This window comes from Rhamphochromis longiceps, linkage group LG1, assembly GCF_057381845.1.
Source record: "Rhamphochromis longiceps isolate RC_006_pf linkage group LG1, R_longiceps_female_GT1.1, whole genome shotgun sequence".
Lineage (NCBI taxonomy): Eukaryota > Metazoa > Chordata > Actinopteri > Cichliformes > Cichlidae > Rhamphochromis > Rhamphochromis longiceps.
Genome location: NC_140557.1, coordinates 8780623 through 8795817, shown reverse-complemented (window position 1 = coordinate 8795817; position 15195 = coordinate 8780623). Strand labels below are relative to the sequence as shown.

Genomic DNA, 15195 nt, shown 5'->3' with positions numbered 1-15195 from the left:
TGGCATGGAAGTCCCTAGGTCAAAATGGGAGATGCCCCCAAGGGTACTGGAGAATAACCAAGCTAAGATCCTGTGGGACTTCCAGATACAGCCGGACAAAATGGTGGTGGCTAACCAATCATAGTAGTAGTAGTGGTAGACAAACAGAAGAAGGCGGTCGTAGAAATAGATGTAGTGGTTCTGAATGGTAAATGGTAAATGGCAGCAATATCATGAAGGAGGAACACGAGAAGCTTGAACAATGCCAAGGGCTAAGAGAAGAGCTTGAGAAGATGAGGAGGGTGAAGGTAACAGTGGCCCCGGTGGTAATCGGAGCACTAGGTGTGGCGACTCTCAAGCTATGCGAGTGGCTCCAGCAGATCCCAGGAACAACATCGGAGATCACAGTCCTAGGAACAGGTAATGCATGTGTGTGTGTCACAGCTATTTTAAGCTGTTTTGTAGCCTGGGTTTACATTTTTTTAATGACTCTTTTTTAAACTGTTTTTTTTTTCTATGCTAGACATATGAAAAGACCTGCAGATGATACATGCAGAACCAGGGCCGTCGCAAAGTGATGACTTTTCTTGTGCTGGTACAACATAGTGCTGGAGAGCTTAATAATGCACTGGTACTTAAGGGTAGTTGGTTTATATTGGCATGTCATGCGGGGGGCTCAAGTGACAATATTGCAGGGAGTATAGCAAATGGACTGGAATTAAGAAAGCAAAAATAATGAATGTCAAATTATTGAAGCTTTGGATTAAAACAGTAGTGTTCCTCACTGCAGAAATTGGATATAGCATGTAAATCTGCCGAAAAATAAGAATTATGTGCATGCATAATGTTACAATTCTTAGTTGTGTAAATGAATGAATATAGAATTCTCTATATGTGTGGTTGCTAGACAGTATAAAACAACGTGAACCAATTTGAAAATGATCCCATTTTGTTGCATATAATCATAGTCATTACTGCTAGCAAGAGAAGATCTGGTGAAAAATTTGATTTGATGATTTCACAATTAGTAGAATTGAATTCAGACTAACAGCAGAAGCCATAGGTTCAGAAGAAGAAGGAGAAGAAGAGGAATCTGTTGACTGTCAGGCAAAGTTGTTTTGCCAGAAACACATTTCTATCACTTTAAGATTCTTTCTCTGGAAATTTTTGAAGAAGGGGAGTTTGTTTCCAGTGTTTAATTTTACTGGATAGAACCTAATTTGTCTCTAAAAGAACTGTGTTATGAATTTGTCTGCATAACACATTTAGATAGGACTAGATAGGTTATTAAGTATGGTTCACTTCTGCTTCTACTCGCAACTATGACTAGCCAATTTCCACATTTTAATACTTAAGTAAATATTTGCTTTGAGGAGAGACAAGTTTAGCTTCTAACTCAAGTACAGTAAGGGAGTAGCATGTCAATATTTCAGCTAATCACACACGTTTTGTTTCCCATAACCTTTTGGCAGCTGGATTTTATGTACATCTTGCACTGGTGTTCATGAATGCCTGCTGTAGTTCATTTGAGAAGTTTCAGAAAAGATTCTGATGTCTGTGCAAGCCGGGGGGGGGGGGGGGGGGGGGGGGGGGGGGTCTATGCTTAATCCTTTTTTAATTTAAAGTTTTGTTTTGTGGCTTTGTTTGGAGAAAAAAAAGCCAGGACAGTCAAATGTTCCAGAACATATTGCAAGTTTACTGTACATGTGTAGTTTCAGTTATTTCCTAAAACAAGTAAAGTATGACATTAAAAATGAAAACATCTCAATTGGATTTGATGTGAATCTATAATATTTCAAATGGTCAAATATACACAATGCCTTTTTTATTGACCTGTAGTAGCTAGAGGGAGTTAAAAGATTGCTGAATAAACCACTGAGGGAAAATCAATCAAATTTCTATTACACTGACTTGCCTTTTTATTCTTTCATGCTGACAGACACTACTTAAGACATAAAACAAGCTAATAGCTATTATGTTGCTATTACTGAATTCACCTGACCAGACTCATTAAGTGGGCTTGAGCTCTTCAAAGTGGTAGCAGCTGCTGTTGTTGTTGCTTTGATGCCAGTGGAGCTGGATTACTTCGCAGCAAGGTTATGAGCTGCAGTTAGTGGATGCAAAACTTCATACTGGACAGGAGTGATACACTCTGCCGTGTCTACTCCCAGCTGCCTTTCATTTGTTTTGGTTCAAAGTCAAATTTAAGTGATCTGTTGAACAGAAAGGCTACAACAATTCACACACATAGGAATTTCACTTTCCACAAGCAACACAACTAATTTGGACATCTGTTCCTACTACACTGTCAAATTTTGCATTCTATTCACCATGTCTCTGCCTGCAACACTGCTCGTTAGTTTTACCTGTCTATATCATGTCATATTTGATGACATGTAGCCTGATTGCTGTTTGTCTTGTCACTAACAATTAACTATTGCAATTTAAAGATGCACTCACAGAACTGACACCAAAACATTGATTTTCCTTTCTTTCACATCTTCATAGGAAAACATTTAACCAGTCTAGAGATTTAATAATTAAGTCAAAATAAACTAGAAGATTGGTGATGTAATAGGTAATGTGAATGACGTTTAATTTCATAATACTGGTAAGCAAGCACAAGTTGATCAACAAAGTGCATAGGCTACAATTACATGACAAAAGCTTGAAGCAAAATATTAGGGTGTGAGAGTGCATATTCAAAACAATAATGTTGTCTTTATAATTTATTTTAATCTCTTTCATGAGAAATCCTAGAATTCTGAGCTGTTGATAAGAGTAGTTGAAGTGGCAGTGGACTAAAGCAACATCTGGACACAGCAAATCTCCATCCATCCATCAATCCATCCGTCCATCCGTCCATCCAGGGAATGTGAGGCAACAGAAATCTCTTTATGGCAACCCATCAAATACATTGTATTAGAAATGCCAGCATCATGATAATGCTAGAGCAAAATTTAAGTAATCCTCAAAGTCAAGGGGAATCTTCTGTAGGGAGTCACAGTTGTCTGCACAAAATATGATATTAAGGCAACCAGTTTGACTAGTTTGGGATTAGACAGAGTAACAGGTGTACAGGTCAAAAATAGACCTGAAAAACCCATTAGCCATTAGCTAGTTTGTTTGCAGGGGAAAGATGTGTTAGCTGGTAAAGTTTCACTTTAACTCCCTTGATAATTAAAATTCCTTCATTGCCTCTAGTTCTAATTGCCAAATTAAAATTCTCAAAGCGTTCCTACCCGAGGAACAACAGGTACTTTTTAAAAGCATAACTACTTTTTCCCCAATTACTCTGCTGGTTATAAAAGAGGAACCAAGTTGCCATTAAGAATCCAAAGCCAATCAATCAATCAATCAATCAATCAATCAATCAATCAATCAATCAATCAATCAATCAATCAATCAATCAATCAAAGCTTTATTCACCACATGCAGGTTGCCCTGCAGTGTGGTGAATAACCCCCGACCTTACACACACAACACAGACATTACATGGGGATACAAGTCGGAGATCGGTAGCGTTACAGAAAAACACTGAAATGTACACTACAATGGGAAAGTACAAGAGGGAAAAAAGAGACCTCTACTCATGCTGTGATTCCATGGTAGCACAGCATGAGAACAGGAAACAAAAAAACTCCTCTGCACAAAAAGCACATAAATGTCCACAGCACAACATTGTAAAAGACATGACAAGCCACAGGATTGGGTGGGGGGTGAGGAGTAATCCGAAGCGAACACAGCAGCCGCCCTGCACAGCGCTACCATTCCAGTGCACATAGACCCGCCGTGTTCACCCACAGGAAACAAGCATCGGAGGCATTTGGAAAGGGAGGGGGATGAGTGTGTGCTTATCAGTGTAAGTGCATGTGTGTGCGTGTCCATAGTTCAGCTCAGACAGTGTCCTTCGCCCTGCCAGGCTAAGTAAACAGTCTACCAGCCAACTCAGGTGGCCTTGCATGGAATGGGAAGGAACAGACTCGACACAGTCGTTATCAGGGAGTTTTTGTTAGGCTCCAGCCTTGAGCCCACAGCTGGCGCCGAAGGGGTAGCCGCATCATAATGGTGATTTTTCTTTTACAAACAACCCATGAGAATTTCAAGCTGTTTTTAACACTCCGACACCGACACTGGTCTCTCAATCTCCGGTTGGATAGCTGCGAGTTTCTCCATGATGTTATTTACCTTCAATTCTGTGGTCTTTTCAGTCTTTTGCTCACAGAGCAGATTCTGAGACCTCACAACCGCAGCCAACTGATCCGCGATGTAATCCAGCTTCCGCCCAGAGGTGTTGTTCCGAGTGGATTCTTCCCTGATGTAACCCAATATACGCTCAGAGGTGTTATTCTGAGCCTTCACTGCAGCCGTTAGCGCCTCCAAGCTCTTAACCATGCTGCATTCAGTGAGCCCTTTCTGAGAAGCTGCACCTCGTCCCATCGTTTCAATCCCAGCGGGCAGCCTTGGGGGGGTTTGAACAGCCGGTTCCGCTTTCTTAATTCTCCAATAAGCCAGGGCCAAGCCAGCTCCGATCAGCAAGAACCTTGTTATCATGGTTCCGAATAGGTAGATATCTTCAGCGTCCTCGATCGACAATCCCGCCAGGCACACAATCCTCCATGTCTGCCACCTGTCCATCGTGTATCCGGCAGGGAAAGTCCCTCCAGGGCACTCGGGCTCTCCCGAGCCCAGACTTCTCGTTGAGAAAAGGGTGTCAATAGCATTCAGAGACCAGTTGATCAAATCCATAATTCTGTTTAGGTTTTAGAAACAGACTGTGAGAGAGTGTTCCAGGGAAGTGAAAAAAGCACGAGACAAGATAAGGACATAAGAAGCTAAGCAGGGAAGATAAGGGAGAGGAGAGGAGAAAAGTGCGACCGCCTTCGCTGAGAGCCAAATGAGATTCACTTTAGTTCACTTTATTACTTTATTACTATAAAGAAAAACTTCACAATTATAATTTACAACTGAGGAGTGCAAGGAGGTCCTACTTCTCTCACATCATCACCAAAAACAGTCATAATGCTCGGGTCTTATTTGCTACAGTTGAAAGGCTAACAAACCCTCCTGTGTCAGTGGCAGCTGAACTTCATTCGACCATGGCCTGCAATGACTTTGCCAAATTCTTCACAGACAAAATCCAAAAGATTAGACAAGCAATTGGTACATCAACAACAGATTCAGGATATGTACTGTGTCCACCGAAAAACTGTTTAAACACCATGAAACAGTTTTACCCTATTAACAGCAAAGACCTGGAGGATATCTTAGGTCAACTGAACTCCTCCTCTTGCAGTTTAGATGTCCTGCCAACAGGTTTTTTCAAAAAAGGTCTCAAAGACCTTGGAGTCAGACCTGTTACAGATCATCAACCTTTCTTTAATGTCAGGTGTGTTTCTAGAAGCACTAAAAACTGCTGTATTCAAACATATACTGAAAAAGTACAATCTTGACAAGACACAAATGAACAACTACAGGCCGATCTCAAATATCCCATTTTTAAGTAAGATAATTGAAAAAGCAGTTTCTCTACAGCTCAATTACTTCTTAACACAGAATAACTGCTATGATACCTTCCAGTCAGGTTTTAGACAGAACCACAGCACTGAAACCGCTCTGACCAAAGTGTTTAATGACATATGTCTGAATACAGACAGTGGAAAAATGTCAGTCTTAGTTTTACTGGATCTCAGTGCAGCATGCGATACAGCTGACCACAACATATTACTCAAACGACTGGAGAACTGAGCAGGTCTTTCAGGAACTGTACTAAACTGGTTCAAAACATACTTAGAAAACAGGAAATACTTTGAATCAATAGGCAACTTCACATCTGAGCAGACAAGTATCACATGTGGAGTTCCACAAGGTTCCATCTTGGGACCCCTTCTGTTTAACATTTACATGCTCCCACTAGCACAGATTATAAAGAACAACAAAATAAACTATCATAGCTATGCAGATGACACACAAATCATCTGAGATCGAGGCCCTTTACAGGCATTGAGGAAATTAATGACTGGTTGCGCCACAATTTTCTCCAGCTAAACAAAAACAAAACTGAAGTAATAGTCTTTGGAGCCAAAGAAAAATGATTACAGGTCACCAGAGAACTTCAATCTATACACCTAAAAACCACCAACAAGGCAAAAAATTTGGGTGTAGTGATGGATGTAGACCTAAACTTAGAAAAACACATTAGGACAATAACAAAGTCAGTTTCCATTTTAAATCATGCTTTTTATTTGTTTTTGTTTTTTAATGTCTCTATAAAGCACTTTGAATCACCTTGCTGTTGAATTGTGCTATATAAATAAACTTCCCTTGCCTTGCCTTAACTAATTGAAATTATCCTCAGTGAAAAGAGGAGGAGTGCCTATGAATAGGTCCTACATTTCATTGTAAATTTCAGCTAATTACTTACCTGCTAAAATGTTTGGGAGACTGGGGTAAAACAGAGACAGAAAGAAAAAAAGTAGATACATGTTGTAATACTTGGTGTTGCAGGTTTTCATGCAAATTACATGTAATGATCAGCCGCTAGTGTCATGCAAACAAACTACCTGTTACATGTTTGGAATATTTGGGAACAGTTTGTCAGAAGCAGCAAGGCCAGTTATATGTAACACTATGACAGAAGTAAGGAGTAAGTATGGCACACACTAATATACAACTAATATATGGCAGTGTGTTCATCAATTTGTGTTTCTAAAATCAGTTTAGGTGGGAACAAAAATGCAATTGTTAGCAGAATGTGATAAAAACCTGTGTGACAGGAAACATTTCCAAACTAGTCTGACTAGTGTGCATGTTTTCATTTTTACACCTACACAAGTAGAACTGCAAAGTAGGGTTTGCAGTTAGTCCCTGTCATAAGCAACAGAAGAAAAAAAAAGACCCAAAAGCAGACCCTGGAGACAAGATAAAGCAGAAATGGATGCACTACACAGCAAACAGAGATAAGACACTAACACACTTAACTTGACACAGAAGAACACAAGGGTAAATAACACAAGTCTATACAAAATAAACCCTAAGTAAAATAGTAATGGGAATAAACAGGAACAGAAAAAAAAACTAAGACAAGGATGCGATGCAAAAACATACTAAGAAGCAAACAGAAGATCTGATAACAAATAAGAATATAATACCCCAAAAATGCAAAAGTCTGGATTTTGGGTTTTTGACCATGACAGTGCTTGTATTAATCCACTGTACCTGTCACAATGATAGATATCAAGAGCAAACTCGATTGCTGCCAGCTCACTCCACTGTTTTAACATGTCTTTTGGCACATATCTGACTACATATGATTTTAATGTTAGGAAAGCCACATCAGCATATTTCTTTTTTTGATCTCCTAATGTATTCTAACTTTTTCATTAAGTAGGAGTAAGCTGTTGAGGAACAGTTCCTGTATTTTACTGTAAAGTTCAGCTAATTAGAAACGTCCCTGCTAAAATGTTTGGATGACAAAACAGCAGAGATTTAACACACAAAAAAACATGCAAAATACTTGGGGTTGAAGCTTTATGTGCAAAATGCACATCTACATTTTCTCAACTTAACTATTTACAATAGTGATTAAAAAAAAAGTCAGCTACTAGACCTATGCAAATAAACTACCTGTCATGTATTTAGAATGTTCTGGAACTTTTGTCAAAAGCAGCAAGCTCAGTTATGTCTCTGTAGTATAACAGAAGGAAATACTTTCCACACTGTATTTGAATAGAAACTAAAGAGACGTTTATCAGCAACACACACACACTTTTCAGTGTGTGTGTGTGTGTGTGTGTGTGTGTGTGTGTGTGTGTGTGTGTGTGGAAATACTTTCCACACTGTATTTGAATAGAAACTAAGGAGACGTTTATCAGCAACACACACACACTTTTCTGTGTGTGTGTGTGTGTGTGTGTGTGTGTGTGTGTGTGTGTGTGTGTGTGTGTGTGTGTGTGTGTGTGTGTGTGTGTTTGTTAACTAAATAATGTGGCAGGGAACAAAAAGTAGACATATGTTCATTATTTGGGTGTTGTTTTTTGTATTGATTAAAAATGCCTTTTTTTTTTTTGCTTATTTGCTTTGTGAAATCTGCCAGTTTTATTGGGTGAAGGAATGCTTACTTAAAGCACAGCCTGTCTCAGTCAACTATACGAGGCTGCAGATGTTCTCTCTGAGAGCTGTTACACCTCTGCCATTGTGGGCATAGGTTCAGAAAGCATTACTTATTCCCTTTCCGTGACCAAACCTTTCCAACTGCATCAAGAACTCAAACCCACACCTACTTGATCACAAACTTGATTTTGTTACCTGCCTGTTTGTTTCATATTCTCTATGATACTGCTCATGTTTGAACCTCTGACCCAATGAAAACAGGCTGCAGGCTTAGTATTGCCTTCCTGGTGATGTGTCTTAACTTACCACATGTTGGTAGATGCACATCTGTGGCCGTCAAATTCACATTCAGTATATTATGTTATACTTTATGCTTACTGCATACTGTATACTGGCCGTTTATTGATTTAGCAGAATTCTGATAAAACAGAAAGAAGAAGAAGAAGAAGAAGACTATATTAAGTCCAAAGAGCTTTGAACAGGATTGCTTTATGGTCAGAGGAGGATATTTACACTAAAGCCTTCCACGAAAAGCATGATTTAATTCAAAAAGGGAAATCACAATACCCTGGAACAGTGCGGTCATATACTAATTTTGACAAAATGAAAGCATGCGCACTAGTCAGACTGGTTTGGAGACTTTCTGTCAAACTGCCTTTTATTAGATTCTGTCATCATGAGTCCCTGTAAAGATAACAATTTTTTCCCAGCGTAAACTAATGTTAGTAACACACATTAATGAACATGCTGCCATATATTAGTGGGCATGACTTGATGATAATTTAAAATGAGTTCTTTGCTAAGAACTGAACAATGTTCATTCCTTGAGATGGAGGCGGGGTGGTTATGTGTGAATGATGATAGGTCAGTGTTAAGTGACCTATGAATCCTTGTTCCAACCATTACAGGACTGAAAATGAGTGAAAAAACAGTTAATGTTGACCTAGACCTAGAGAAAGCCTGGAAAAGTATTGCTGAAGACCACTTTAAAAATTACCAGGACCACTGGCTTCTTATGAACAAAAAACAAAATATAAAGAAATAAGAGATGGTTCTGCATTCTTGCACAATACTGTAGTTTGAAAAGATTTCTTCATTGGATTAGATTAAAATGAAGGAAAAAAGGAATGTTTGCTGAAATAGTTTTAGCGATCTGAAAAAAAGAAAAAAAAAAGAAAAGATCAACTGCTCAAATTCACTCTAGATTTGGATCAATCTATTTTGCAAGCTATCAAAACAATCTGAAACTATACATCAACGTTTTTGCAGTGAAAGCACCACCTCTTGGTGACACACTGTAACTGAATAAAATGGTGGATTCATAGTGAAAGAAACTCATGATTTCCTTCCATCACAAGGTACAGTGAGTTTACTTGATGAGCATTTCACCAAGTGTACGACTTGTGTATGTTTATTGAGAAACCTGACTTCAGACACAAGTCAAAACTCTGTGTCTCTGCAGTACAATGTATACTTAAACTTAATATATAACAAATAACAATAACAAATATATACAGCCTGATTCGAGTTTAACTATTTTACAGGAAATATTAAATGGTAATACAGAATGACTTTGAATGTGATTTCTTGGCCAACCTTGTTCCCTGGAGTGTCATTTGTAGCACCTGCTATAATTCCAGGCTTAAATAGCCTATGTGCAGTCACCTCAGATCCGATTAGGAACTGATTAATAGGAGTAGAATGGGAATGTAAATTTTTAATGACCCCATAAATTAATCTTTATTTGTATGAAACAGCGAAGACAAGGGTTAACTTTAGTTTTTTAAAAGACATCCACACTGAGCTTATAGTCAGACACTATTGCTTGAATGCTTAATCTTAAATATTAATAGGAGCCCCTCTTTAAAATTTAATGCAAAGCAGTTATATTGAGGCAATAATACTCCACTACTTAATGTGCTACCCAGCAAGTGTATATAAAAAAAGACAACAGTTTAATTTTACTAAATAAGTTCATTAAGAAACAACATGGCTGAAAGCTAATGACTCATACCCAAATTTAATCCAATTTATCTGTTAGCCATAATACTTCAGAATTAGAGCACTCCAACTGTACACCCATACAAAACGTGAGCTTAAAGTCTTTTTCATTTTAAAATTGTTGGAAGAAATCACATATAAAAACAACGTGGCCACAAATCCTGCAAATAATCCTGCCTACAGCTGGTTGATTCTGCCTACATTTGTCGTATGGCAAAAAGCTATTTGAATTTAGCATTGCATATTTCCTCAGATTCTAAGGCCAGTTTTTAAGTACTTTTACTTTGTCAGGACTCCAAGTCATAATTATTTACATGCCAATTATACAAGAGAGCAAAACATGCAGTTTTTGTTGAGCTAAAGAACTCCTTTAAACCACTTCATAAAGTCACTCACTTGCCATAACTTTTCATTAAGTCAAAGAGGGAGCTGACAGACAATCATGTGCAGCTACAGTGTAATGAACTCTGTGTCTCTCCTTTTTATTAAAGTTTTCCTAAGGAGCTCTTTTGCAGGTATTAAGGAGGTGAATTCTTTTAGTTTTTAACCTTTCAAGACTGACGTAATTCTTAATGTCTTGTGTATTTTGCTTAAAGTAAATACACTGCTTCTTTGAAGGCATGTAGCATATGCAGCTGAATAAAAGATGTGATTTAAAGCACAGCAGCCCTGTGGCAATAACTAGTGTGATTTGATGCTGCACATCAATGATGTGTATAATATTAGCATTGGTAAGTGCCAATATAGTCTTCGAGAAAATCTTCCAGGCCACTATCAAGCAGTTTTCACTGGTATTTTTCTATTTTGCATTTATAATACTGTTGCTATTACTAGAGGCCCTCCTTTTTGAATTTTTATGCAGAAGCAACAAGTTAATACAGTTGGGAGCATATTTTGCACACATAAAAAATGCACTTTATATAACTGACATTTTCTAGCTAAGTAAGAGATGATACTGGTTAAATAAACGGTATCATCAGCTGATCCAGAAAATGACTCATTTCTAAAGCTAGTCAGTCTGTTTTAAACCCTATTTAAGATAATATTAGGGGAATATTCCAGACCATGTCCACAAACTGGGTGGATATTTTTTTATATAATGCTAGTTAGCTGTCTCAACCTATGGTTGCTGGAATAGGCTCCAACACCCCCTTGACCCTGATGGGGATAAGTGGAAGAGAATGAATGAATAGCTAGCTAATAAAATAGCTAGTTTAATTTCAGTTTCATCTAAAAAAAATTTTAAGATGCTTAGTATTTGGCCCTAGCTAAAATTTTACCATTGTTTGAAATTTTCGTAATAAAAAGCCAGATAAAAGATGAGCATTTATACCCATATGCATTTGTACCTAAAAAATCTGCCTTTAGAGAACACAGTCTTCCAAGAATAGGACACTAAAGGCTTTCTGGTCAAAATACAACCTTAAACAATTTTTTAAAAAAAACACACGACTTATGTTGTGAAATTTTAATATAAGCAAATATCTTTTCCTAATATATGACATCACAATGTTGAAATTGTTTAGCTGCAATGATGGTTGGGGCAGTATAATATTATATGATAATATTTATATTATAATTAAGTAACATCACCAACAAAACAATATCAGATAGTCTTTGTGGCAAATTGTCTGGCCTCCAGTATCTCTTTCAATTATCTTGAATGTTAGTGTCAGTCATGTATGAGACTTGCTCATTGAACCATATGATGACGACAGTGATGATTCTGACTGTATGGAACTTTTCAGGACAGAGTTTCAGGACTGAGGCTGTTGTGCTTTAGAATAAACAGTAAGTGAAGCTGGTAATGGATGTTAAATTTTACCCTTTAGCAGTTTTACGTACCATCCACAGCGAATACTGCTGATTTCAGTGCTAGAACACTTTTCTGCCTAGTTTTGATTCAGCTGCTACACACTGAGAATTGTGACTACTTGTGGCTACATGGGATTATGGAAGATCAAAGTGTCTGGTTTGAGTAAGGTGGCCAGCTGGAAACATCACAGAGACTTTCTGTACTTGCTTGAAACCTCTGCCCTGGTCAATATATACTCATCCCACGCCACAACCACACCCCAACCCAAAAAATCCTTTAATCTTCAGTCACCAATTTTACAGCCTTCCTCTGAGCAGATGATTGGAAATGGACACTGATGTGATTTCACTGGCAAGGAAATCAGGTAAGTGCATTCATTAGTCATATGAGGCATCCTGCAGGGTCAAAGAGGGCAGAGAGTGTGGGTAATTAAATGTGGTAAATGAAAGTCTAATTGAATGAGTGACCCTTTGCCTGTGGTTCTTGTTTAATCATATGGAGAGAAAAAATAACAAAAATGGGATTCATTTTCTTTTATGAGGGTGGATGTAATTATGGCAGTGCAGGAATTAATCACTTAACAATAAACATTAAATAACAATCAAGGTAGATGTGTTTGTATTGACTCAATTAAAGCAGGAATTCAAGGACTGAATAATAAACAGTTCAATGTAAATGAAACTCTAAAACACCAGATAATATCTGACAATAGAAGGATTTACCTCTAACAAATAATATTAAAATGCATTGTGTCAACAGTGAATTTGTAGCAAATGCACCCTAAAAATGATGGCCTTGTCCATTCATTAAAGTAATATAACACTGCCATGCTGTATTGACTAATTTGGTAATAATTCTTGAGAGGATGTAGGGAACTTTTTCCTTTTCCTTTTTGATGATTGATATTCTGCTAAATCTCAACAAAACTAAATCTCACATAACACAGCCACCATATGGTCTATTGTAGGATCATCGTGTGATGAACAATGTACATAATTAATCACTAAGCTACTAAGAAATGTGGTCTAAATAGAAAATATAAAGTGAACTGCACTTATATACTGTACCTTATAAAAAGCCATCTGATCACAAACAATCAATCCGTATACATTATTTAAAAATTACACCGGATTTTTACGTAATTCAAAGGAATATCTTTCAGACAACTTAACAAAGTCTGGTTACATTGAAATGATTGCTATTGTTGCCCTATGAATACAATATTTCAAAAAGAGCTGTGTGAAGTAGGTGCTGATTAAAGGGATTTGAATTGTATTTAAGACATTGTGAATAGTGAAAGAATGTTATGGGAGGCTGATGAAATGATTTAATGCATTTAATCAGCACACTATTGATAATTTACAAAGTCTTTCCTTGCATGGACCTGCAGCTTATTTTTATATACTTTTTATAAGCAATTCCAAAACTTTTCACAATCTAAATTATATAGAAGTTCTTTAACTTTTAATCACTGATTTCAATTCTTTTTAATCGAACTACGTAACAAATGAAGGCTTGAATGCGTTGTCAAGTCTTAAATGAAGTTCTTGGAGAGTAAGATTTGTGGAATTAACTCAAGCTGCAAAACTCTGGCCTGAGCTGCAACCTGGTTCCAGAAGGGTTAACATCTTAGGTGCCCTGTGGTGTGGTGAGGTGCTGGCAGCAAGTATGGCCATGTCCTTCCATGGACTTCCAGGCACCATGCTGTCTTTGACCTCAAAGAGCAACTGCCTCGATATCAGCCACTGAAACAGTAACCTTGTCAGCCCAGGACAAGAAGCTGCTTCTAACCCCTGGGGTTCTATGAGTTAATCCACGTCCTCCAAACTTTTACAGAAAACCCCAGATGAAACTGCTTCTCCTCAACTGTTTTTTTCTGCTCCAAGATAAACGAGCACTGTCACTTCTCTGCACATAGTGTGGTAGCAACAAGGGCAGTGACTCTCAGAGAAATACTGAGATCATAAGCCAACCCCTGAGCATCCCTGCCCCCAAATAATATTCTGTTTTCAATTCATCAGCCTGTCTTCTTTATGGATTTGATTTCCAGGTGACAGGTATTTGTGCACTTATAACGTGGAACATAACGGCCTTCACCGATACTGCCTAATCAAGATTTAGAACCTTTTTTCATGTTCTTCACTAAAATGCTTGAGCAATTACTATATTGTATTTAAGACATCCAGAAAGACAAGAAATCAGTGATTTACCAGTAGTCACAGGACTGCATGGTGTAATTAGATCTCTGCTGCTTTTATTGTGGTTTCAATCATTGCCCAAGGATAAACCATTTATAGACCTAACCCTTTTCAAAATGATACCTTAAATTTAATGACACTTGTAAAAAAAAGATCGCACTGGATTCAGTGGAAAATCCCTGATTGCAGATGCACTGTTAAGTGTCCCCATCAACAACTATTGATTAAGGTATTTTATCTATAACTGCAGAGGAGTCACAGGCCTGATGATCCCCTCCGCTTACACTGAGTGCTACAGTACAAACAGCAGTGAGATAGTGGCCATAGGAGGATAGGATCATTCTGCTGATTGGATTTACAATGACAAACATGTTTCTCATTTGATTTTCTCTGGGCTGCTTGCCATCCGTTGCTTGATAGACGTGCTCTGTATCTGTGTACGTGCTTCTGTTGTTGTTCAGAGATATTCGAGTTGGCATAAATGTTCTCTCTCACACACACACACACACACTTTTCTCACTCTCTGTTTCATCTGTCCCTCACTTTCCCTCCTGCATCTCACATAACAAGATGAACATTTTCACTTTCTCTCCTTACTCAGAATCCTCTCCATGCCACCTCCCCCTAATCCTTTCATGGAAGTGACTCACATTACAGCATTCTTCAGTTTAATGCACTTTAATAGCATTAATATCTGCTTTTGCCTCTTCAGCTGCAATAAACACCCCTTACATCTTAAGAAAGCAGCTTAAGAGCAATTGACATGGCTAGTGTACCAAAACAGAAACGTACCTCGGGTGAAAAGCAGAATAACTCATTGTTAAAGAGTAATCTGCTTTTTTTAAATGCATTGGCACTGGCTCCGCACAGCGTGGCACATAGTGTACTGTAAACAGACACTGAGGGAGCTTAGACAGCCTGCTCCCTGTAGTCCTTCCTACTCACTCTCACAGTGTGGAGGAGGCCTGCAGATACGGGAAGAACAAGCGTCCCTGCCACCTTCTGTGCCACCCATGTTGCTGCTGCAGTGACAGCCAAGGTCAGTTCAGGAATGACAGAGGCCTCCTGCACGGAGATAAGACTCTCACA

At 38.2% G+C, this 15195-nt stretch overlaps 1 protein-coding gene across 1 annotated transcript; it reads right to left on the bottom strand.

The window, feature by feature from the left end:
- Positions 1-2008: 2008 nt before the first annotated feature.
- Positions 2009-4728, bottom strand: LOC146678246 (uncharacterized). The gene is made up of 2 exons (XM_085411940.1): positions 4168-4728; positions 2009-2083 (listed from the first exon to the last, which is right to left on the bottom strand). The coding sequence occupies exons 1-2, from the start codon at positions 4726-4728 to the stop codon at positions 2009-2011; spliced, it is 636 nt and encodes a 211-aa protein (XP_085268066.1).
- Between the last annotated feature and the right edge of the window lie 10467 nt (positions 4729-15195).

What these genes read in the sequence shown, in the direction of transcription:
- LOC146678246 (XM_085411940.1), bottom strand. Translation starts at nt 4,728, where the DNA reads ATGGATTTGATCAACTGGTCTCTGAATGCTATTGACACCCTTTTCTCA. An exon ending in AAAAGACCACAGAATTGAAG is followed by an intron (nt 2,084 to 4,167) that starts GTAAATAACATC and finishes CACTAACTGCAG; the next exon opens with CTCATAACCTTGCTGCGAAG.